Here is a 24252-nt window from a genome sequence, read left to right as displayed (position 1 = left end):
ATAGTTTTAAATCTCATGTCCAGAATTATCCATCACCGCAAATGTGTCTTTCACGCTATACGTCCATCAGGTATAATTTGGAAATGTTTATATCGTTAAAAGGAAAGTTAATAAAACCAGAAGTATATAATATATGTTTCGAAAGAAGTAACGGACAGAGTATACTTCCGCGGTTTCGCACCCTTTCCGCGTGAGAAGAAGAGAGCTTCTTCCGCATGACTAGTGGATACTTTTTTCGAAATTAATATATGATATACTGGTCGCTATATACTTCTGCTGGTCGCTATATACTTTTGATGTTTGCTATATACTTCTGCACTGGCTGCAATCGACACGGGTTATTTCTGGGTCACGCTGAACAATTAAATGGCGTGAGATTAGCCAACCATTTCATTCAAATTTGAAATCGCCAAAGCCGGGAAGAGGTGCATTTTAAATTTGGGCTAAAAAGCAGATGGTCTGCCGTCAACCGCGAAGAAAAGTAATGGAAATGTTTCCCGCAGTCTAGCTAGTAGACAGATTTAGCTTTTGCAAATTTCAAATGATCATTACTCTCCGGGAAATGGTTTTCTCTCTCTTTCTACAATAGGCCGCGCTCTGAATTTGCTATTCAGAGCGCGTTCCGATAAAACGTCAAACTTGGAAACAAACTTTGTTGAATTCGTTCGACTGGACTTGCAGTCTAGCCTTTTTTATTGATCACGAAATCAATACGGCTGCGGAAATACACCGCGCAAAAAAGTAACTCTATTCTAAGGGTGAGCGAACAAGTACATCCTATTTTCGCTTTCATTTCGCCGTTTCCAGAGCGTATATTTAGATTTGTAGGCGTCTTTTTTGGTCGGTCGCGTTCGGCTCTGTCTAGCTGATAACGCGGTGTCACTGGCAGTTTGAAGATTACACGCTGACATTTTCAATCGTGGGTATATTTATTATTTAAAAAAGTTTTCTTTTTACTCAACGACATCCTTACGTAATAAATTTCAAAGCGAATATGACGTGGACGTCCGGATTTGTAGGATGCAGTTGCGGAACGGCCCGTTGGCCCTTAAGGGATTTCTAAAGGACGGAACATCGAAATGCTTTCAGCGATGACCGCGGAATGCCTCGAAATAGGATACCATTTCTGTACACTTTTCATGGGAACACAGTACTATAGGGTTCTTTTACCGGCTTTGTTGTAAACTGTCGAAATGGCGACCCCGATTCGGACTAGCTTCTCAATACGTGATACTTGTTCGCTGTCAGTTCTGGCAAATGAGATTCTCCAGGATTTGTTTGTTGTTTTTATCCAGTAATTCGGTTGAAATTGAAGATTTTCGAGTGACTCTTTCCCGTTGAGCTTTATTCAAACTTAAAATCAGAAGTATATAATGATTCTTTTACGAGATAATTATCCTTTTTTAATGATCTTTGAATGAATCGCGATATTTTTCGAAATACGATTCGCGATAAAATATACATTTCATGGTGAGTTTCTGTAGTTTAATTCGGTTTAATCTCTACATTTTATATTTTTAATGGGAACAGTTCTGGCGGTAAATGCTTAACCCTGATTCTTCAGGGTTGCCACGGTACCTGGAAAACCTGGAATTCATGGACAAGTCAGGGAAATTTAATAGTTGGTCTAAAATCAGGAAAATGTTAGGAAAAATAATTTCAGTGGAAAATAAGAAACTTTTACAAAAATATAGGTTAAAAATACAAAATCTTGGCGCAAAATAAGTCAGGGAAAATCTCCGGAGATGGTCAGGGAAAACCTGGAAAAGTCAGGGAATTTGATTGTGAAAAACCCTGTTTGCCAGAAATATCACTTAAAATTAAAATTTGTTAATGCAACCGAAAACGTAGTTAAAAATAATCAGTATATACTAACAAAAAATATAATATAAAACAAAGTCGGATTTAATTACTAAAATAGGCAAATGTCCCACTTCCGGGACCCGATCTTACAAATGTTAGTAATGCTGGTGAGGACTTGCAATTGATTGACTTATCATGTGTCTTTGTACCTCTTGCGTAACGCGATAAATCGTGCGAACACCGGCGTACACCATACATGAAACAAATACACACAAATCCTCTACGATTGTGTGTAAAAAACGTTGAAATTGCAGCGGTATCTTGCGAAGGTCACTCAACTTGGGGATGTAGTCCGATGTACAAATATTTTTAAGCGCGTAAAGAAAATTACATTATGACGAGTGCTAGTGGAAACCAAGCTTAATTGATTGTTTGACGCTAAACTATTTCACGTTAAAACAAAATTAGACATCGCATGTATTCATATTTCAACGTCGACCTTAATATCTTTTATAATAATATTAATAATAATAATAATAATAATAATAATAATAATAATAATAATAATAATAATAATAATAATCAGCTAGGCTAATACCCAAGTCACCGACCACCTTAGGCTTCAGTCATCAAGCGACGTTTAAAGTCATTAATTCAGGTGGCCGGGTTACAATGCGTAGGAAGGTGGTGGCAAGCCCTTCATGTTACGTTAGCCAACAGCTCCCTACACTTTTACCGTTAAGTTTTTATCGAAGGGAACTCGGTGGAAAACCCCTTTAAAAATTACGAGAGAACTTACAAACTCAACGCGGAAGGAGTGGTTCGGAGTTTTCACCCAGTGCCACAAGCTGGGGTCGAACCCGGCTCCGCTTGCTGCGAGGTGAAAATGCTAACCACTCCGTCACCCCACATGTATTTATTTGCAATATATCTTATATTATATTCAAAATGCATTGTCCGATTTAAATGTTGTGCGTCCTTCCGATTAATACCAGCCGGTACGTTTTCGTCCATGTATAGTGCTAAACACATCAGTAATACCTTTACAAATCAGTGTACGTCGAGCAGACATTCACTAGTCACAGCTTGCTGTGTATTATACACTTACTTCGTGAATAAATTGTATATTAAAAACAAAAAATTCGGTATCAAATCGTTTCGCGTCGGTTTTCTATATGCTTGAACTGTAAAATAATTAGTTTTCTGTTTTAACAATCCTAGTGTTCAACCAAGGTGACGAAGGGAAATCTTGGTACATAATTTTAAGAGGGTCCGTCGACGTTGTAATCTACGGGAAGGTAAGGACATTATCCTTCTCTTATTTACCATTAGCGTTGCCTACGTTATTATAAAGGTCCGTGCACAGGTAATTTCTTCAATTCATTTGTGGCATTTTATTTCGACAATTCTGGCCCAGATACGGCAAGGTTTGAAGAGACCCCGAGAAAAATATGGCGTTGCATAGGGCAAATGGTTGCATTATAACGTATTTGACTTGTAGTTTAGTTTTCTTAGCTTCTTTAAAGGAATTTAATTTCCAGAATTTAGGAAAAAGAGCCAAGCTATGAGGACACATGTTTCACGGGAGGACATATTTCATGAAATTAAATGGATTTAATATAAATTGTTTTGTCTCAATTCAGAAGGAGAAAGGTTATCGTGAACTATTTGAGGGTCCAACGCATTTTTCAGGTTTATCTTCCATCATTCCCCATTTCTGTTTTATTAGTACTTGTAATCTGCCGCGGTAAAAGTAGTTCGCTTCCTTTTGAGACTTTGTTAGAGCGAATATAAACTTGTTTTACGATGTTATTTCTATTCTAATTAATACAAATCAAAACGGGATAATTGGATTACCTAAACCGGTCTTAAATATATCCTAGAATTCTCGAGAAGAAATGGTTTGACATGAATAATATTATACAGGGTGCTACGATGAGTCAAAGCCAGATAACCTTAGAATGGGATAAATAATAATATTTTTACTGGAATTTAGACACATGATTTTCTAGACATTTTCGCAGTAGTCTTATAAAATCGAATTTTCGTTTCCAAATGTTTTCTTCTACAGGAAATATGTCATGAACATTTCAACTTTAATAATCAAAACAGTTTTTGACTAAAAAAACTCTGTTTTGTTTATTTGGACATAAGTCCTTATTTTGGAGCTTTTATTTATCGGTTTCTGATATATATACAGGGTGTCTCAATTTGCTTGATCAGGCCATTTTTCTCAAAATTTATTTATGCTAGGGTTCTGAAATTTTCAGGGTTTATTTGTTAGGTATGGAAGGCTTTGGTTACTAAATTTCAGAAAAATCGAACGATTTTGTGCCGTTTTGGAAAATTTATTTTTTCACCGGTAGGTGTCACGCAAAATGTTTCAATAGAAAAGTTGTAGGGCATAGTCGAAAGTGTAAAAATAATTTTGGTTCGGTTGAAAAAGACCTATTTTTCACTGAGTTAGGAGGTCGGGGAAAAAACTAGTTGTACTAGCAGGCAATAGCCTTTAACGTAAACAATCGTACATAATCACAACACACATGTACATTTATTTTAGGGCACTTATGCTTTCAGCTATGTAGTTAATAATCAGATCTGCAAAAAGTTATTGTTAAAGAAAATTATTACGTTCAACACCTAATTAGACAAAGTAGACAAAGACCACGTCTTCCATTTTGACGTGGTTACGAGTAAGATCATCAAACAAAGATTTGTTGACCAAAAATTACGCTTATTTTTCTTTTGTTGTTTTTTAACGTGAAATATCAATTGTCCGAGTAGTATTTAAAGCGTTTACATTTCAAAGTTAAAACATTATCTCAGCTTGGTCGATTGTTGTCCAGTATGCCTCTTTACACTCGAGATCAGCGCGCTCATATGCTAGAATTATTTTACGGAGAAGGTCGTCGTAATGCTACTCTAGTAAGTCAGTTATTTAGACGAAGATTTCCCAATTGCAGACAAAGTCATACGACGGTTCTTAGAGTGGTCCGCGACTTCGACAACTGGGGTAATATCAATCCGAGGTTTCGTGGTCGTGGTCTCCAGGACATCGACATGGAAAACACCATACTTGCCTACTTCGTCGCCTATCCTCGAGCGAGCGTCAGGACTGCCAGCTTTGACTTAGGGTTCGATCGAAACTACGTTTTGCCTCATGGCTGACGCACACCAGGATTTTCACGATCAACTACTGATGTCCGACGAATGTTCATTCGGAAGAGATGGGCCTTTCAACCGTCATAACCAACATATGTGGGACTACGAGAATCCACACTGGGGATTTCCTCACCGCCACCAAGTGCAGTTTCGCTTAAATGTGTGGGCTGGTCTGTTAGGTGACAGAATTATTGGCCCGTTCTTCCTGCCAAATCGTCTGAACGGTCAAAACTACTTGGAGTTCCTTCAAAATGAAATATCCAACGTGTTGGACGACATTCCTCTGGCCGAGTACAGACGCATCTGGTTCCAGCAAGATGGGGCGCCCCCTCACCAATATCGTGACGTGGTTGCATATCTAAACGACGAGTTTCCTGGAAGATGGATCGGAAGAACTGGTCCTGTTCGTTGGCCTGCAAGATCCCCTGATCTAACACCACTCGACTTTTTTCTTTGGGGATTCGCAAAGGACTACGTATACCAAACACCTGTGACGAGCATTGAAGATTTACGACAAAGAATCATCGAAGCATGTCGCCGGGTGACTCCAGAAATGGTTCGGGGAGCATTTCGCATTATGCAACATCGTGCATATTTGTGCATTGCATCAGAAGGTGGCATTTTTGAAAACATTTTGTAAAAGTCATTAAAAAACATTTGTCACGTGGGCTAATTATTATTTGTTTATTTTTCGAAATCTTATAACTGAAATGCATGTTACCTACAATTCGTTAAAGGCTATTGCCTGCTAGTACAACTTGTTTTTCCCACGACCTCCAAACTCAGTTAAAAATAGGTCTTTTTCAACCGAACCAAAATTATTTTTACACTTTCGACTATGCCCTACAACTTTTCTATTGAAACATTTTGCGTGACACCTACCGGTGAAAAAATAAATTTTCCAATACGGCACAAAATCGTTCGATTTTTCTGAAATTTAGTAACCAAAGCCTTCCATACCTAACAAATAAACCCTGAAAATTTTCAGAACCCTAGCATAAATACATTTTGAGAAAAATGGCCTGATCGAGCAAATTGAGACACCCTGTATAAAGTTCTTCAATATAATCTTTGTACGACCTTGAATGTTAAGTTCAAGGTCATTAGAATTTTAATTTGCCAATTTAAAAAACTATTTTGAATTATTATTAATAGTTTACAAATCGTTGTATTTTGCAGGGTGTCGTCTGCAGTTTACATGACGGTGACGATTTCGGAAAATTAGCTCTAGTCAACGATGCACCGAGGTATAATAGCATTTTAATTTGCATTTCCGAAATAACACTTTAATAAGAATTGCGTGCATTTTACGAAGTAATTCTTCTGTAGTATAGACTTTGTTTCGCAGCATTGTCCGCCCTCCCTCAACTAGAAGTGATTGAAGTTGGTTAATTTGGAAAATTACTCCCATGTCCATACAATCATCCAATAATCATCTAAATATGTAGATATGTCACGTTATTATTCCATTTATAATATTTATAGGTATGTTCCCATTTAACCCAATTTTACCTTCTCCCAAAGTTATCAGTTCTCCCAAAAACATGGTGCCCCATTTGTCCCAATTTCATTTCTCCGAACCGGAGTTCATTTAACCCAAAAATATGTATTCCCATTTTTCCCAACGATCAAGTTTTCCAAAAAAATTGATTCCCATTACTCCCAACGATCAATATTCCCAAAAATATGGATTCCCCTTTCTCCCAATCATTATTTTCCAAATTTATGGTAATTGCGCGGTTTTAGATCTCATCGGTACGAGTCGATATGTCGAAAAAAATACAGCGTAACATTTTGACGGCATTATATTTTTTGACGACATTGTCTAATAAAATAGGAAGGGGCCCATATGTGAATTGACTTGGCGTTAGGTTAGGTTAGGTTAGATTAGGTTAGGTTAGGTTTACCATATTCATATGGGCAAAATTTGATGTACTTGCATATTAAAATAAAACTTAGATTAATGTTTATACCAAGTGTAATTTTGGGACAAATGGGATTTGGGATAACTATTTTGGGACAAATGGGATTGGGACGAATAGGATTGGGAGAAATGGGAATTGGGAGAAATGGGATTGGGAGAAATTGGAATTGGGAGAACTATTTTGGGCGAAATGGGGGTAAACCTATTTATAAATACAAAATATTGATCTTCTGGTTGGTGAGTAAACAATTATTCCCGCGATCAATCTTATTCCAGCTCTATTATAGTTTTTTTTACTCGCGTGTCCTGTACGGAATTGTGGTCTGGGGAAATACATGTAACAACAATATCAAAAGAATACAAGTACTACAAAAACGTACTTTGAGAAATATCTATAACAAGGAATGGCTTTCTCATACCAGACCACTCTTCCAACAGAGTAAACTACTTAACATCACACAAATTTATAAATTTGTATGTTTGAATTTTATTTACAAAAGTGTAAAATCCGAGCCAGGTACTCTCTTTAAAATGAACTCTACTAAAAAAATTACAAGAGCAAATACTATGATAGCAACGCCATTTTGTAAAACAACAAAAAATTAACTTCTATATTTTACGCCGGCGTACAATTACTCAACTTACATTATTATAAAATTGCAAACTTAAAAACGGTAATGGAAGTTAAAAACACTTTTAAAAGAATAGTTCTTGAGACTGAGTAGACCCAACTCCTAATTTGTACTTTTTTCAGTTTTAACTTAGTTTTATTTATTGTATGTACGGTTCCTTTTTAAATTGCTTTATTTTGAATTGTTTTATTTTACATTGTTACTTTGTTATTTAATATTGTAGTAGTTAGACCAAAACTGTATTATTTAATATTGTAAGAGGGCTATAAGTCGCAAGTTGATTTGGCCCTCTAACCAAAAATACTAAAAACTTAAAAAATAAAATATATTTGAATTTGAATTTGAATTTTGAGTTTGAAAAACATCAAATTAAATGCTACTTTTCTTATTGTACCATTTTTACTGGCTACAAATTAAACGGTACTTTTCTTATCGTACCATTTATACTGGCTACAAATTAAATACGAATTAAATTGTACTTTTCGTATTGTACCATTTATACTAAATACAAATTAAATTGTACTTTTCTTATTGTACCATTTATACTGGCTACAATTTCTATGGCACTTTTCTTATTGTACCATTTATACTGGCTACAATTTAAATGGCACTTTTCTTATTGTACCATTATACTGGCTACAATTTAAATGGCACTTTTCTTATTGTACCATTTATACTGGCTACAATTTAAATGGTACTTTTCTCATTGTACCATTTGTACTGGCTAGAAATGTAAATGGTACTTTTCTTATTTTACCCTTTATACTGGCTACTTATAAAACAACCCTAACAACAGTGTTACCGATCATGGTTTGTACAAAAAGGCGGATCCCTTATTTTAGCTCGAAACAAGGTCTATGTCTCTTTCGAAAACAGCAAAAAATCAATTTCGCTTACCTGGTTTTGGTACTAAGGCAGCGATTTGCGGTGGAAGATTAAGTCAATTGGGCGGGCGATTATTTTCAGAATGCGTCAATTAGTTGTGCGCGACATTTTGGCGTACGAAAACTTGGTGGACGATAATTTGGATAATGCGACAGTTGAGTGGATGATAAAACGGTGAATAAGACCATTAGGTGAACTAGAATTTGCATTTTGGCAGACGAAAATCCCGCAGATAATTGAACGCGAGACAATAGTTTATTTTTGATTTTCTACTCAGTAACTTCAGGAAATATCCAGGTGAAAAATAGCTGATAGTGGACAATATAATTTTATTGAAAAAAATCACTTAAATATCGTTGTCATTTCTCCAACCTAGTATTATATATCTGAGAGACGGTTTCAGAATAAATACATAAAATTTAAAATTCTACTTTTTCGCCATATTTTTGTCGTATTGTGACAAATAACAGCCATAAAATAATTAATTTGAAAATATCAATCAAACAAGTGGTATTAAGCTTTTTACACGCAATATTCCTCTATAAGTTCGTACCTAGAAAATAAAAATTAAATATAATCGACTATTGACCAGCTTTTGGGCATTTATGGAAAAAGTGGCTTTTTGGTCACACTAAGGATTTTTAAACTGTGCAAATATGAACGCTTGCATTCAAAATTGAAAAAAAAAGCGTTCAAAAGCCTTTTTTTCTCCAACTCCTTTTTGTGATCCATTCAACCCCTACCAAAGCATTCAAATTTGAACAAAAAACAAGTTTGGCCATCGAGAGTTGAAAATATACAATGCGCGCGCATGCAAAGACAGTTGCCTCGTTCTAAGGTCATAAAGGGCGCTGTATGGTTCATAATAAGCGTATTTATGTCTAGTCAACTTGTAGATAGACGTGAGTCGAAATGGACGTAAAGTTTTCGGGCGGAAATATTCAAATATGAATGTTTTAGCCACATTATATAAACAATTCAATAATGAATACTTCACCTTTCAATTGTGAACGAAAATTCTACTTTCAGTTCAAATTTGAATGATAAAGCATGTTTCCACCTAGGAGCAACAAACACAGTACCCAACACAAGAAGAACGCAACCCGTCAAAAGTCGCACATTTTCTTGCGTACATTTTTAATTGGTTTGACGCTTTAGCGCCTGCTGCCGACGGAAGGGGAAAATTCGGAAATTGTCTTCCCCCTTTCCGTAAAACGTTCAGCTTAAAGGCTCGTCCAATGAAATTTGTACACAACACTGCGTAAGCGTGTTTAAATGCTAGTTACGTTCTCCTGGTGTTTGTTGCTTCTAGCTGCCACAGTGTCGGCCACGTGAACGCTAAAGCGTTCAATTTTGAGTGTAAAGTTTTTAGAGTGTAATCAATATTATTAATTTCAACTTTCGCGTTTTTAGGGCAGCCACAATAGTCACGAGGGAAGATGGCTGCCACCTACTCAGGGTGGACAAAGACGACTTCAATAGAATTCTCAGGGTATGACATTCCTCTCCGTATTTCTCAAGTCGAAATCTTTCTAATAAAAAACGCGGATATATTTTGGTGTAGGACGTAGAGGCAAACACAGTTCGGTTAAAAGAACACGGCCAAGATGTCCTCCTACTCCAGAAAATTCCCACCGACAACCGCATCGCCGCAACTAGTCTTACTCAAGGAAGCAGCCCGGCACACCGAGCAGCTCATTCTCACTATAAGTAAGTCGACGATACTCTACTCAGGGACAGTGATTAGGTTGAGAGGATCACCGGACATCACGACTACGGGGGAAGGAAAAACTGCACCGGCGTACGCTTCAATCGCGTCGTAAGACGTCAGTTTTAGGGAACCCATGAGATACCGGGCTGGTTAAGGGGATGGTGCTTACTACCTTAGCGTGATAGTGATTGGGAAAAACGCTCAAAATAATCTCAACGTAGTCATTTTCCTTAAGTATAAATATAGAGTTTCTTGCGCGTATAAATAACAGTGAAATTTTGGCAGCGAAAACGTTTTTATATCACCTGGAATTGTAGATATTTTTCCAGCTACTATTAAGTTCTTAAAAATTCCCATAAATGCAGTCGAGTTACAGCTTAGCAGGAAGTTAACCTTCTGCAAATCTCAGCAAATAACATAAAAATGGCTCTTAGTAAAAATTAAAAACGCGCAAGATAGGTAACTGGCACACTTACGTTAACGTAATTGTAACACATTTTGAGTTATTTTGAACTAGCATCTCACCGGTTTTAGATTCGAGTTGTTTGAAATTTTAACAAGGTCTATTTTTAAATATATAAGCTTGATTGAGTACATCAAAAAAATATTGCCTATTTAGCCGAGATAATCGGCATATACTATAGAAATACGCGAAATATCGACCAGCCTTGTCTGATGAGAGTAGGAGCATTTAGATATAGCTTTGTTCTGTTCCCCAAGTATTCTTTGAAGTAAATTTAACCATTTTTTTCTATTAAGATATATGGTAATGGCAGGTACACCCCAAAAGATGTTGGAACATTTACTTGAAACGAGAATTGACACTAGAAGTGATGACATTACAGGTATATGCTCTTAATTATCTCTAATTTAGCTGCATTAGGTACATGGGCCTAGTTTTAAGCGAATGACACCTTCAGGGTTGCCTGATTTAAATCAAGTAATTTAAAAAATCAAATAAAAAAGATTTAAATCAAGTAATTTAAAAAATCAAATAAAAAAGATTTAAATCAAGTAATTTAAAAAATCAAATAAAAAAGATTCAAATCAAGTAATTTAAAAAATCAAATAAAAAAGATTTAAATCAAGTAATTTAAAAAATCAAATAAAAAAGATTTAAATCAAGTAATTTAAAAAATCAAATAAAAAGATTTAAATCAAGTAATTTAAAAGATCATTGATTTAAATCAAGTAATTTAAAAAATCAAATAAAAAGATTTAAATCAAGTAATTTAAAAAATCAAATAAAAAGATTTAAATCAAGTAATTTAAAATATCATTGATTTAAATCAAGTAATTTAAAAGATCATTGATTTAAATCAAGTAATTTAAAAGATCATTGATTTAAATCAAGTAATTTAAAAGATCATTGATTTAAATCAAGTAATTTAAAAGATCATTGATTTAAATCAAGTAATTTAAAAGATCATTGATTTGAATCAAGTAATTTAAAAGATCATTGATTTGAATCAAGAATTTTAAAAACCTTATGGATTTAAAAATCAAGTAATTTAAAAGATTATTGAGTTAAATCAAGTAATCTAAAAATCATTGATTTAAATCAAGTAATTTTAAAATCATTGATTTAAATCAAGTAATTTTAAAACCTTATTGATGTAAGTCAAGTAATTTAAAAGCCACATGGATTTAAGTAAATTAATTTAAAAACCGCATTGATTTAAGTCAAGTAATTTAAAAACCTCATTGATTTTAACCAAGTAATTTAAAAACCTCATTGGTTTTAACCAAGTAATTTTAAAACCTCATGGATTTAAATCAGCTATTATGCTTCAATGTATTTCTAAAAAAGAAAAGGTAGGCTCTCTAGAAATGTCAATTCAGTGCAAACTAAATTAAATTTAGTTTTAAAAAGTAAGTAAATTTAACTAAAATTAATTTGAATTTTACTTTACATTACCGTTCCACCCAAATTATTAATAAATTGGTCAAAAAGAGGCTTAAAACGTAAAAAATCTATAAAATCAAAAATAAATTAAATGAAAAAATGAACAATCCTGATTGGCTTATTATAAAATTTTAAAATTTATTTCCATATTGAGAGTACCGTCCTAAATATTTATTGCACTACTGAATCGATTGTAGTTGAAGTTTAAGAAAGAACGTATTCAGGTGAACAGAGAATATGTGGGTGTTCGCCGCGTGATTGCCGGTGAAAGACCTCGCCCCTCCTCCCTTCGTCGAATGATCTTTCACCCTTTCTGTTGATAGGGGGAAATCGTTCTTGTAGAAATAGAGGCTCTCTGTCCGTGTAGGCCACATATTGCCTGTTCACCTTAGAAATGTTTTGGTGAAAAATATTTTGTCCTATTACTTTTTAAATTTCATGATACATGTAATTCAACGTTTTACATAAATGTTATATACGAACAGATACATTCCTAGAAGATTTTCTCATGACGCATGTGATATTTATGCCAAGCCATCAGTTATGTCCGGAGCTCATGAAACAATATCCTTCTATTTTAATACATAAGATATCATTTTTACTTCCTACCGTTGAATTTAAAAATAAATTTATCTTTAACGTGAATATTCACTTACCGAATTGACGCTTCGAACTGCCGCCAAGAAATCGAATTTGTGATAGCCAGCAAACGTCGAGTGGTTCACTTTGTCCGAGTATGGGCCCATCTGATCAGGGAAGCTTTCTTCGAAGATTCCATCGTCTTGAACTTTTTAGAGGTTAGTTAATCGGTATATTAAACAAAGATTCGGCCACGTGACAAAAACCGGTCCTTTCTTGCGTCATTGTAGTGCAAGTCGAGGCGCGAGATAACTGTAGGTGTAGGAAACATTTTATTAGGTGCATACTACGATAAGAGTTTTCCTCCAGAGTTCACAGCTAATTATTTAGCAGAATCCTAGTCTTCTAACTAGGCTCGAAGGAATGCACGCGTCAGAAATCAAACAAAAGGATTTGAAGATCCAATAGACGTGAAATTCGTGGTTCCTTTAAAGGGACTGTGAAATTCGATATTTATGGTGAATCAACGAATTTCACATAATTGCCACCAGGTTTAACTGAAGCTAGTTACGTTAATGTCTTAGCGTGTTTTAGTAATAATAATAATAATCAGCTAGGCTAATACCCAAGGCACCACCTTAGGCCCGAGTATGAGATATACAAAATCAAACTGTCCGAGGTCTTTTGATAAAGTTATAATGACATTAAACGACAGGAACTGCTGTCTGGCGTGAAAGAAGACTCAAGGCGCTACAGTGGCTACTTGGGCGAAGAATTGAAAGTGATGACGCGAATCGTGGATGTGGCCAGGAACATGGCCGCCGAGAGAGACTCGGCAGTGCCGCAAAAGTGGAAAGTGTCTCCGTCTGGGCAAATAATTCGCCTCAGTACCGGAAGCTCGCAGGACGAGGAAAGAGCTAGACCGGAAATCACCGGAAACAGACCCATCAAGCCAACAGACGAAAGTAAAAACCTTTCTTTTCACGACTTTGAAACAGTTAATATTTCCTATCCTAATGTCTTTAGATATTAATTCATTTTTGGAAGTCGTATATAATAAATATCTGATGAGAGAAGTATTGGTTTGAAACATGCACCTTTGTAGGCTCAACCGCTGACTTTTTAATTTCTACATTTTACATCGTTGGTGGTGTTCACATTCCCTTACCAACTGCATTGATCCTTCGAAGGCACATGTTTCATTTTAATAGCCTAGATTAGTGCTTCCAACTGCCAACTTATCAGATATCTATATCTGAAAACAATCAGTTACTCAGATTACGTTAAACTTACATATTTACTCTTATCTCGATGCCTGTGAGTAGAGCCTAGCGCCGCCGATCCAACGCCGCCGTTGCCGATAATTTATTATCTGGCGCCGAACCGCCACCGCCGATTCATTTATTTTTCAGCGCTCCCGTAAATATTGATCTCGCCTAACATTTTGTTTTTCCTTCAAAAACATTTTATAATTTTTTACCAAAATTTTCAAAAAGGGGGGAGAAACTCTAGCCCCTTTGTGCCGCCGCCGAAAAAATTCAACGCCACCAAAGATTTTTGGAAAATTGGCGCGCCGTTCCGACGTCGGGTAATTTTCGCGAAACACGGCCTTCGACCTAAATCTAATCGGTGCTATGCTCTACCTGTGAAACATCTGAAATTTGGGCAAAATCTGTCGGTTTAAAACAAATTGGATTAGTTTCGCGATTAAATTATCTGCATAATCTGATAGCTGATACATCGTAATAATTTCCATGGATCAACCTAAATGGTTGTTTCTTTCGCTTTAATGCAGTCTCCCTAACATTTAGTATTTGCATGTCTTTATATGCAAATTGGGTTTGGTTAATTATTCACTTAAAACCGTTAATGTATTCGTATTTTAGTTGTATTTCGAGTTCATTGCGCTGATCACACTTACACCACGTTGAAAGCCACCATCGGCGCCACGGCGGAGACAGTCAAAAGAATTGCCGCTGAGAAACTGGGGTTGAAGGACGACCTGGTTCTAGTCGAAGTCAAGTCTTCCGGAGGTAAGCCTCAATGTCCTAATTCAAACCAGAAGTGTATCATTGTTTCGTATAAGTTTTGGGTAGGATATCAATTCTACGTCACCCCACATTGCTACCAGTAATCATTTCAACTAACTTACACACTTTTGGCAAATAATTATAGACTTATGGTAAAATTAAGCTTGTAAACTGTCGCTTACTTATTTGAATTTCAATCATTTTTGGTATTTAGAGCGGTTTACTTGTAAGGACTCCGAAGTCAGTGTTCCAACTGGACTGACAGTGAACGGCAGACTGTTTATCACTCCTATTGACCACATAGATGCTCTGGTATTTCGAATATTATACGTATATGCTTTAATCGAATCAAGACATATTCCGAACTTGTTTCAGACTCCTCTACCAGAGCAAGAAGGCCCGCAAGAAGGTACAGGTGCCATTTTGGAATCTCTGGCGTCTCATGACATCGCCTATCACATGACGAAATACGAATGGGATTTGTTCAATGCCGTCCACGAGGTAAACACGACCAGCTAAAACGTTTCAGTTGACCAATTATGACATAGTACAACTAGGCCCAAACATCTAGCGAAAATGAAATATTGAATTTAATGCTTCCAATGGCCAATTGATCATGTTATTCAGGTCGTACTTTCAGATAGCTGTTGGTAATCAGTTTCTTATTATCCTCAACCCTGAAATCTGATTTTAAATAATTTAAAATTGTATCTGATTCATAATCTCAAATAACCGATTTTAACGGTTCTGCTATAACTTAACTCATCAGATTCCGTTAGCTGAAAAGGTATCTGACTTATACGTTTAGTAGATATATAATCTTCTGGAAAGCAAATAAAATAACATTTATAAATAAAAATTTTGTGAGGAATTGAATCGAGGGATATGTAAAATTGATAACTGCTAGGTATTTGCAATCTGATCTGCTAAAATCTTAGCACTGATCTGATCTCTCGTAATTATTAACTTAGTTCAGATAACGTAACTTATCTGACAATCGGTTCTAAGAAGTATTTAAAATTGTCAATACTGCCTTTAAAACTAGCTATGGAAAGCGATTCGACAATGTTAGTCTTGTATGCTTGTGTTTTTCTCCTAAAAAAGGGTACACTAAATAGTAAACATGGCATTCGTTAAGCTCCAATTACATTTTTCATCGTCGTGTTCCCTGCTTGATCCGTCTCCTTATATTAACGCTTTTTTGAACGAACATTTTCAGTACGAGTTAATATATCAAGTATTCGGGCGTCACCAGTTTCGGCGCATCATGGCCAACTTGGATGTGTTTTTGCGACGTTTCAACGAGGTCCAGTTCTGGGTGGTCACGGAAATGTGCTTGGCTACCTCGCTCAATCGAAGGGTTACGCTACTCAGGAAGTTCATTAAAATTGCCGCGCTGTGAGTCGCGTATTTCAAAATTAAAAAAACTTAAAAGCAAGTGTCGGCTCCATCTTAGGCTCTATAATAGCCTTGGAAACAAGGTGCTTCAATGGCTAATTACATATGGTGCCATTGTTGCTGAATAGCTCGCTCAAATGTCGTGCTAACAAATATTACAAAAGGTTTTGAAACTGAAAATATGTTATAGGTTAAAGTACCCTTTATTTTATTAATTATTATACTCAACAACGATTTTCTAGTGACTTTATTATTTTGAATGTTCTGTACTTTAGTACCCATTGTTACCAATAGATGGCAGATGAGTCGCTTTTCGCTTCACTTTCGTGAGGACCAACACTTGCTTTACCCAAGAATGTATTTATTTGTACTATGCCTATGACGAGACGATTTTTAGTGTTCACAAGATTGAAGAGGATACCTGTGACGTTTTTCCTTCCCCCTTCTAGTCCCGGGGGGGGGGGAATCCGACCATGATTCCCGCGTATCGTCTCAACACAGTCATTCTCCCTAAATATAAATAAATACGTTCTCGCTTTAACGTAAGGCAATGTTTCTAAGTTGTTTTATCTTTTCGCAGGTGTCGTGAATATCAGAATATGAACAGTTTTTTCGCGATAGTGATGGGTCTGAGCAACGTAGCCGTGAGCCGCCTCAGTCAAACATGGGAGAGACTGCCGGGAAAACTCAAGAGAGCTTTCGCTGAATTCGAAACACTCATAGATCCCTCCAGGTACGTTTGTACACGCCATGAATCTGTTCATTTCAACCATATCGAAATGCATTAGGTAGTCTGGTTCTACAATCACTCTTATCAACTTTTTGTTTATGCTTTAAGGTATTTTAATCATTTCATTTATTAAGCAGTAGACGGTTTGAACAACTCATGAAAATGACGTTCACGCGCACGTCTACAAAACCATTCCCTGTTTAGTTTAGGAGATGTTAAGTTAAAAGGAACCACCTATGGACTGCATTGCAAAGGATGATATAATTAGCGAATAAGTAGATTAGTCCATTAAGAATAGTGATAAAAAAGCTAAAACTCAAACTTACAATTAGCTCGTACCTTCGAGCAAACAAAAAGACGCGAAACTCGGACCAAATAGATCTTCGAGTGGAAAATTAAATTAAATAAAATAGCCAGAAATTCCAACGGTAGACCGGTTTCGTCCTATTTAGTATGAGTTATTTGAATTTTTTTTTTAATTTCTTCAAATTTGTTTAGGGTTTAGCTTTTTTATCCCTTTTCATTATGGACTAATCTACTTATTCGCTAATTGTATCATCCTTAGTTTAGGAGACATCGTTACAAACCAAAGACAATATAGAACGGATTGTAAATATCATTCTGGGAGAACACAGTTTCAATCTAAAAACTAATTTACGCAAGCATAAGAAAAATAATATAACGCCATAGTGTATAGCCGTTTATGGAGTCATCTATTAGAGATACAAAGTACTACATTATTATAATTTTCTAAAATATTTAAAAATGTTATAATTTAATCTATGAAGATCTAATAGAAACTGACGTGACATTTAAAATTAATTGAATGTAAGTTAAATATTTTTGTGAGTTTTATATATACTACAAATATAACTTTAGGTGACATTTGGATTACCCTTAAATATTAACCTTTGGGTTGTCTGATGCGATTGTTTCCGAATACAGCTGACCCGATATATTGGTTGAAAAACGTTGCAACCAACTCTTGAAGTGGAAAAGTTTGCCATAATTCTTGACTTCGTTTTTACTACCGACTAGTTTATATTTTGAAACACATTTTACATTCAACTAAACTAGAATGAACGCGGCCATATTTCTTTTCTACTGAGCGCGGAAGGGGCCACCAATTTTCCCGTGGAAGAGGGGCCCCCTTACCGGGAAGTGTGGGGGTGTGGAATAAAAATCTATTTATTATTAAAATGTATTATAAGCCGACCAGCCGCTATGGCCAGTCCGGGTCTGGCTGTTTTTATTATATCAATGACGTTGTCTAACTTATAGGGTTATATTATATTTCTTATGACGCAAGGACGAACCTGGGACTGCAGCTTATACTCCTGTGTTAAGCTGTTATACCGACGCTCCGCCCCATAGCAGGTGCCATCTTGACTTAAGGTCTAGAGCGCCATCTCTTGAAAGGAATTCCAGACAATTAGTTAGAAATTGGGAAAGTTTGGTATTTGTGAAACTTTCCATAAGAAATACTTTCATTTGCTGTCCAAAGATGGCGGTAACCGAATCTTACAAAAAAAAACTACATGGAAATTAAAACTTAACTGGTTCCAAGTGATCTCTTACCTTATGTTAGGACGTGAGGCCTTTCGATTTAAATATTAGTTAATTTCGCGAATTTGACTTTTCGGTGACTATAGTGTCAAAGCTTAAACCTATTTTCACTTGGAATGAGCTGAACTCGCGCGAATGTTCTACGCCATGTAAATTGCAACGTAGCGACATCTGTTGCAATTCTTCCGAAGCTAAAATTGGTTTAAAAATCCACCCTTGACCACGGCACAACCTATCCTGCAATGACGAAAGTAAATGTCAGTGGAAAAACGTGTGAAAATTATGGTCGAAAATATCATTGACTTTTACACGTAACCCGCCAACCAACGTGAGAGAAACAAAACAAGGTGGTCCCAACCACGAGTCTGACTCCCTTTATCGATTTTATCCAAAAGACTCCACTCCGACTAGGCCTTTCTTGATGAACTCTTGATGATGTTTACTTAGTTTGTTTCTTTGAATTTGCAGAAACCACCGCCGTTATAGACTAGCCGTTGCTAAAATGTCCTCACCAATTATACCATTCATGCCTCTATTGTTGAAAGATATGACGTTTTCCCACGAAGGGAACAAGACGTACTTGGAAGGACTCGTCAATTTTGAAAAAATGGTACTCTTCGCCGTCGCGAATCATTATAAGGGTCATTTACTAATCTAATGTTCTATGAATTTGAAGCACATGATCGCGCAAACGTTGAGAACGCTAAGTCACTGTCGAAGTCAACCATTAGGTAATTTTAGTTTAAATATATATTAGGCTTTAGTATTTAGCTTCCGTAGAAACAACGCCGTTAATTTGGTTAGTTCCAGAACCACCAACTTCCGGGCCATCGAGCAAAACGTTCCAAGTGAAGGAGTACATCAAGAATATCAGAGTAATCGACAACCAACGCCGACTCACCCAACTTTCACACGCGTTGGAGCCAAGAAGGACGTGAAAGAAGCGTCCTAACGAATAAGCCACGTATTCTGGTAAATCAGGCTGTTCCACGAGTCAAGGATATGTATGACAACGACTATCTTTCGTCGAAACGTTTACTTTAATATTAAAGAAAGGTCACAAGTTCACTACCAAATGAGGTGGTCAAGACGGAACCGATTTAAGAATCGTCAGATGTCAGCAAAATTATGTCCACAAGCTCTACTATAAAGACGCGTTCCTCTGCCGTTGTAGTAAAACTTCATCCTATATATATACATGTATATATAGTAACGAGATAGTGCCAGAGGTGATCAAACTGTTCCCTTTATTCTATCGTTTACATTATCGTTGTGTAACAAATCCTGCGTTTACACCATCGTTAAAATTAATACAAGAAGTAATTCGTCAAGACTACCAATTTGTGTAGAGTTGTGTTTTAGGAAATTTGAACTTTAATTTCAGTGTTTACTATTTTAAATTTTATTGTGTTACATATTAAATAGATACTATGTAGATGTATCGTTCCAATTATATTATCTATACTTCAAAAATGAGAACCCATTTATGTACCAAAGGACGTAAAATACATTAAATAATACAAAACCACTGATGAAATAAAAGTTAATTCATTAACTGAAAGTGACGACCAGAGCCTTCGCGTAACTGAGAATGTATGTTTGGACAACGTGTTGTACTACTTCCACAACCAAACCACGCCCTCGGCTTAGCTTACGCCCTTAGTAAAATCAATAAAAACTGAGTAATTAAATCTAAATAAATAATGAATAACGTACTGATTTAAAGGTCGCCAGAATCGTTTGAGAATTTCGGTTAGAATTCCATCAGACAAACCTTTCCGCTTTCCTAAACAGGTGATTCGGTAGCCCCACCTTCATAATGCAACCGATGATTCTGTGGCCCTTTAAATCAAGTAATATGTAATTTATATATATATTTTTTAGGCCACGCCCAACGTAAAATAGGAGAACATGGCATAAATAATTATAATTTTGTACATTCTCAGCTACGTAAATGGTTTCTTGCTAAAAAAAATTAACACCACCGCTCACAAATCGTATTTGAATAATATCGAAAATTTTCACCTATAAATAAACCACTGAAACTCTAAAAAATCACTGTTTAAAACTTGCAGGGGAATATAAAAATAATAAGGCAATATTAAAAATAATAGATGTAGCGCAATTTCTTACATATCAAAAGACCTCTTTGTAAAAAAAATGCCTTCGTAATTTTAATTTTATAGAACCACCGTTTTCTCGCCGGGTGCTATACTCTCAAATAAGTATGAAAACTCTTGTCATTCATACATTTCACACTTTCGCCTCTGGCTCTCTGCTGAAACATACCCAAGTAATTGGTGTAAAAAATATATAGTTCTGTAATTTATTATAAAATGTTTTACGCTACTAGATGTTTTAAATATTAAATGATATTATTTAAAAAGTAAATTTGTACGTACTCCAAAACTTGGAAGCTAAAATTCTTTTCCTATAGTGATAAAAATATTTTATCAAGTGTGATTCTGAAGTCTTTTCTTATTTCGTAGTGTACATTTGGGGATGGCTTAGCCGTGTACAAAATATGGGGTATTTGAATTAATATAGTATTTATTTTTTATTGATTTAGGATTAATAAATTAATAAGATAGCTTATTATTAGTTATACCATAAATAACAATAATAATACGTCATGGTTTTGTTCTCAACACTGAACGTCCTAGTGTCTAAATATACCCATGGTGGAATACACTACTACCAAGGACAATAATAGACGACTCAGTTCCTTTGAGATTTAGAGCTCGACGAGTGTCAATATCCAAAAACGGGTTCGTCAGAATATGAGCATTGGAACAGTTGGAAGTGTCATGCTTGTTGTTATTATGTTACTTATGATATTATTAATATAGAATAATTTATATTAAAATAAGAAAGCTCAAATGTTGCTGCGCGAGTAACAAGAATACGAAAGTTCTTTCTGTACTTACAAAGAAAAATTAATATCTGAATTGACCAAGAAAATTAAGCCCTTTCTGTTCAATTGCTATTTTATTTGCTTATTTAAAGACAAAGTCACAATGAAAATGATGACGGTGTAGATAGATACTGTATCTTGCCATGTAACTTTAATTTATTCAAACAGCAAATTGTTACATTCCCGTTAAAGTTTTTAATCCATATTAGTGACAACAATATAAGTATTTTCTCTATGGAAAATAGTTTATTTTCTTCTGGGAAAATAGTTTATTTTCTTTTTGGAAAATAGTTTATTTTCTTTTTGGAAAATAGTTTATTTTCTACTGGGAAAATAGTTTATTTTCTCTTGGGAAAATAGTTTATTATATCTTGGGAAAATAGTTCAGTTTCTCTTGGGGAAAATAGTTCAGTTTCTCAAGGGAAAATAGATCATTTTCTATTTACGTCAATTACGTAAATATTGCAGGGATGAGGGGTAGGGGTCTCTCAATTGTTACGTAGTATAACATAGTTTTATCAAGATAATTTTTATTTATGCATAGGCTGAGACTACTATCGGTGGTGCTCCCAATCCACCTCATGCAGAAAAAAAAATGAAATCAGCTTTTCACCTAATAATCTTCCGCCGCTTTCAACATAATTTCTTAACGCTTTGACCTAATAATCTTCCGCCACTTTCAACATAATTTCTTAACGCTTTTGACCTAATAATCTTCCATTCCTTTTGAGCTAAATTTCTTCCGTCGCTTTAGATGTAATATAATCTGGCCGCTTTTGAGTTAATAACTTAATAATCTTCAACTGCTTTGGAATAAGCGGCGTTGTAGTAGAGGACCCAATAGAAAAGACTGAATGTGAACATAACGAAAGGAAACAAGATTCTGGAGGCGCGGTCGTATATATTGTCCTTGGGAATCGTCCGCTGTTCTCTCTCCTTCTTAACCTTGGGTTTCTTGGATTTAGCTGAGTTTGGTCGAAAGAGAAACCTCCGAATATTTCGACATCGCACGGTCGTGGGCGAGGATAGACTTTGCACCTCAGCCCAGGCCGGGTACACTCCGCTCTTTCGCGGTTCGTCCTTGGCTGGCTCTTTGCTTTTGGCAACCTGCAAAAGACGATGACGTCATTGTTGAGATATATTTCAAGGAATGTAATTCGCCGAGCTAGTTAGGAGTACTAGTAACCTCAATATAATTTTCGTGTGTTTCATCCTGATTTTAAATACTTTCACAAATATACGTTAATAATGAACAGAGAGTTATTCCTGTTGCATTAGACGCTATTCAAAGTTACCGCCGTCCAACAGGCCACTGCGCCTCATACCGAAACCCGCCGCTGAACAGCTGGAAACCAATGGCCCCTGAACCGAAGCCCAGTTTCTGGCTCCCACCTGACCGACGTTGGAGGGGGAGAGACGCTTTGACCATTTGGGCTAACATCTCCCAGTGCGCCACCGCCCTTATGGGCTACAAGAGCTGGACGTCGACTCCCCGGTAAAGCCACCAGTTATTGCACACCGTGACCCATTAAGGGCTACCATGGTTAAAACCACCATTTTGAAATTAAATAAGCGGTTTTTTCGTTGGGTAAGATCGAAGTTAAGTATATTTTCGCATCGGCTGATAAACGTACCTCGCGAAGTCCCGTATTAAAATTGTTTCGATTCCTTCTGCGTTGAGTTTGCAAGGTCTCTCCCCACTGGTTTAAGGAGTTTTCCCTCGAGTTCTTCGGTTTCCCCTTCGATTAAACTTGTCGAGGTTAACGGTAATAGTTAGTGTAGGGAGCTGTTGGCTCGTTCGCGTGGCATGCAGGGCTTGCCACCACCCTCCTACGCATTGTAACCCGGCCACCTGGATTATTGGCTTTAAAAGTCGCTTGATGACTTAGGCCTTAGGTCACTGGTGCCTTGGGTATTAGCCTAGCTGATTATTATTATTATTATATCATAGATACTCGCTCAGCCCAATATTTGTGTCAAGATAAACTTAATAAACATTCATATAACAAAATGTAATTTATTGCTCCATTAATGTACTTTCAGCAAACGAGGTAAACGAACCATGCCTAAGAATGCTGAATATCCAAAGCTTTAAAATGAAATACTGATTCTTAATATTGTTCGATAAATATGTCTATTTGGGAAATATTATTCGGAGATCATCGATACGCTTTCGGTGGCCCTGAAGATTTTCATATCGATTGACCTATCGTTAACCCTTCTAGGCATAACCATTTGAGAGAAGAATTCGACTGTATACGTGAAATGGAGTACGTTTTAAACAATGATTCAATTAATATTTACCGCAGCTTTCATCCTAACGTGTGAGCTGGCCAACGTGAACTCAATGAGGGACAGAAACACCATGATGAGACAACCCAGGAGCCAAACGTCCATAGCTGTCATGTAGTCGAGAACTGGCAGTCCACTGCGAGCCTGGACTATCTGAGTTGATAGGGTGAGAATAGCTGTCACGCCCAAGGTGACCCTTCCTGGTACCGCGTTGACGTCTAGCCAGAACGAGACCATGGACAAGCAGACTACCAGGAAACTGGGTGTGTATATATTGAACAGGCTAGCGCTCAGTGACCGCTGGAACAGGAAATTCGCGAACAGAAATTCTGTCACAACGTTCGCGTCTATGAAAGAGTATTAGAGAAATTAGTTACTACATCAAAGCACTTTCGCCTCGCAGCAAGAGGAGCCGGGTTCGATCCCAGCTTGTGGTACTGGGTGAAAACTTGGAACACCTCCGTCTGCGTTGAGTTTACAAGTTCTCTCCCCACTGGTTTAAGGGGTTTTCCACCGAGCACTTCTGTTTCCCCTTCCATAAAAACTTGTTGAGGTTAACGGTAATAGTTAGTGTAGGGAGCTGTTGGCTCGCGTGGCATTAAGGATTTGCCATTACCCTCCTACACATTGTAACCCGGCCGCCTGAATTAATGGCTTTAAAAGTTGCTTAATTGTTGACTTAGGCCTATGGTGGTGCCATGGGCATTAGCTTAACTGATT

General features: G+C 36.4%; 2 protein-coding genes across 2 annotated transcripts in view; one reads left to right on the top strand and one right to left on the bottom strand.

The window, feature by feature from the left end:
* The window catches only part of Epac (Exchange protein directly activated by cAMP), a 113478-nt gene extending 92718 nt beyond the window's left edge, over positions 1-20760 (top strand). Inside the window, exons 10-25 of the mRNA XM_090159646.1 lie at positions 3025-3101; positions 6145-6212; positions 9820-9898; positions 9971-10116; positions 10877-10962; positions 12509-12587; positions 12676-12820; positions 13318-13567; positions 14489-14635; positions 14847-14944; positions 15008-15133; positions 15852-16030; positions 16611-16763; positions 18795-18936; positions 19003-19057; positions 19131-20760. Of these exons, the coding sequence (XP_090015772.1) occupies positions 3025-3101; positions 6145-6212; positions 9820-9898; positions 9971-10116; positions 10877-10962; positions 12509-12587; positions 12676-12820; positions 13318-13567; positions 14489-14635; positions 14847-14944; positions 15008-15133; positions 15852-16030; positions 16611-16763; positions 18795-18936; positions 19003-19057; positions 19131-19264 (1964 nt within the window). The 3' untranslated portion in view covers positions 19265-20760. The remainder of the gene's footprint in view (positions 1-3024; positions 3102-6144; positions 6213-9819; positions 9899-9970; positions 10117-10876; positions 10963-12508; positions 12588-12675; positions 12821-13317; positions 13568-14488; positions 14636-14846; positions 14945-15007; positions 15134-15851; positions 16031-16610; positions 16764-18794; positions 18937-19002; positions 19058-19130) is intronic.
* Positions 20761-22029: 1269 nt separating this feature from the next.
* Positions 22030-23646, bottom strand: LOC149925345 (uncharacterized). The gene is made up of 2 exons (XM_090161732.1): positions 23545-23646; positions 22030-22347 (listed from the first exon to the last, which is right to left on the bottom strand). The coding sequence occupies exons 1-2, from the start codon at positions 23644-23646 to the stop codon at positions 22030-22032; spliced, it is 420 nt and encodes a 139-aa protein (XP_090017858.1).
* Between the last annotated feature and the right edge of the window lie 606 nt (positions 23647-24252).

The sequence above is a fragment of the Leiobunum rupestre genome, chromosome 10 (genome assembly GCF_980474605.1).
Source record: "Leiobunum rupestre chromosome 10, qqLeiRupe1.1.hap1, whole genome shotgun sequence".
Classification (NCBI taxonomy): Eukaryota; Metazoa; Arthropoda; class Arachnida; order Opiliones; family Sclerosomatidae; genus Leiobunum; species Leiobunum rupestre.
This window is presented reverse-complemented; position numbering and strand designations above follow the sequence as displayed.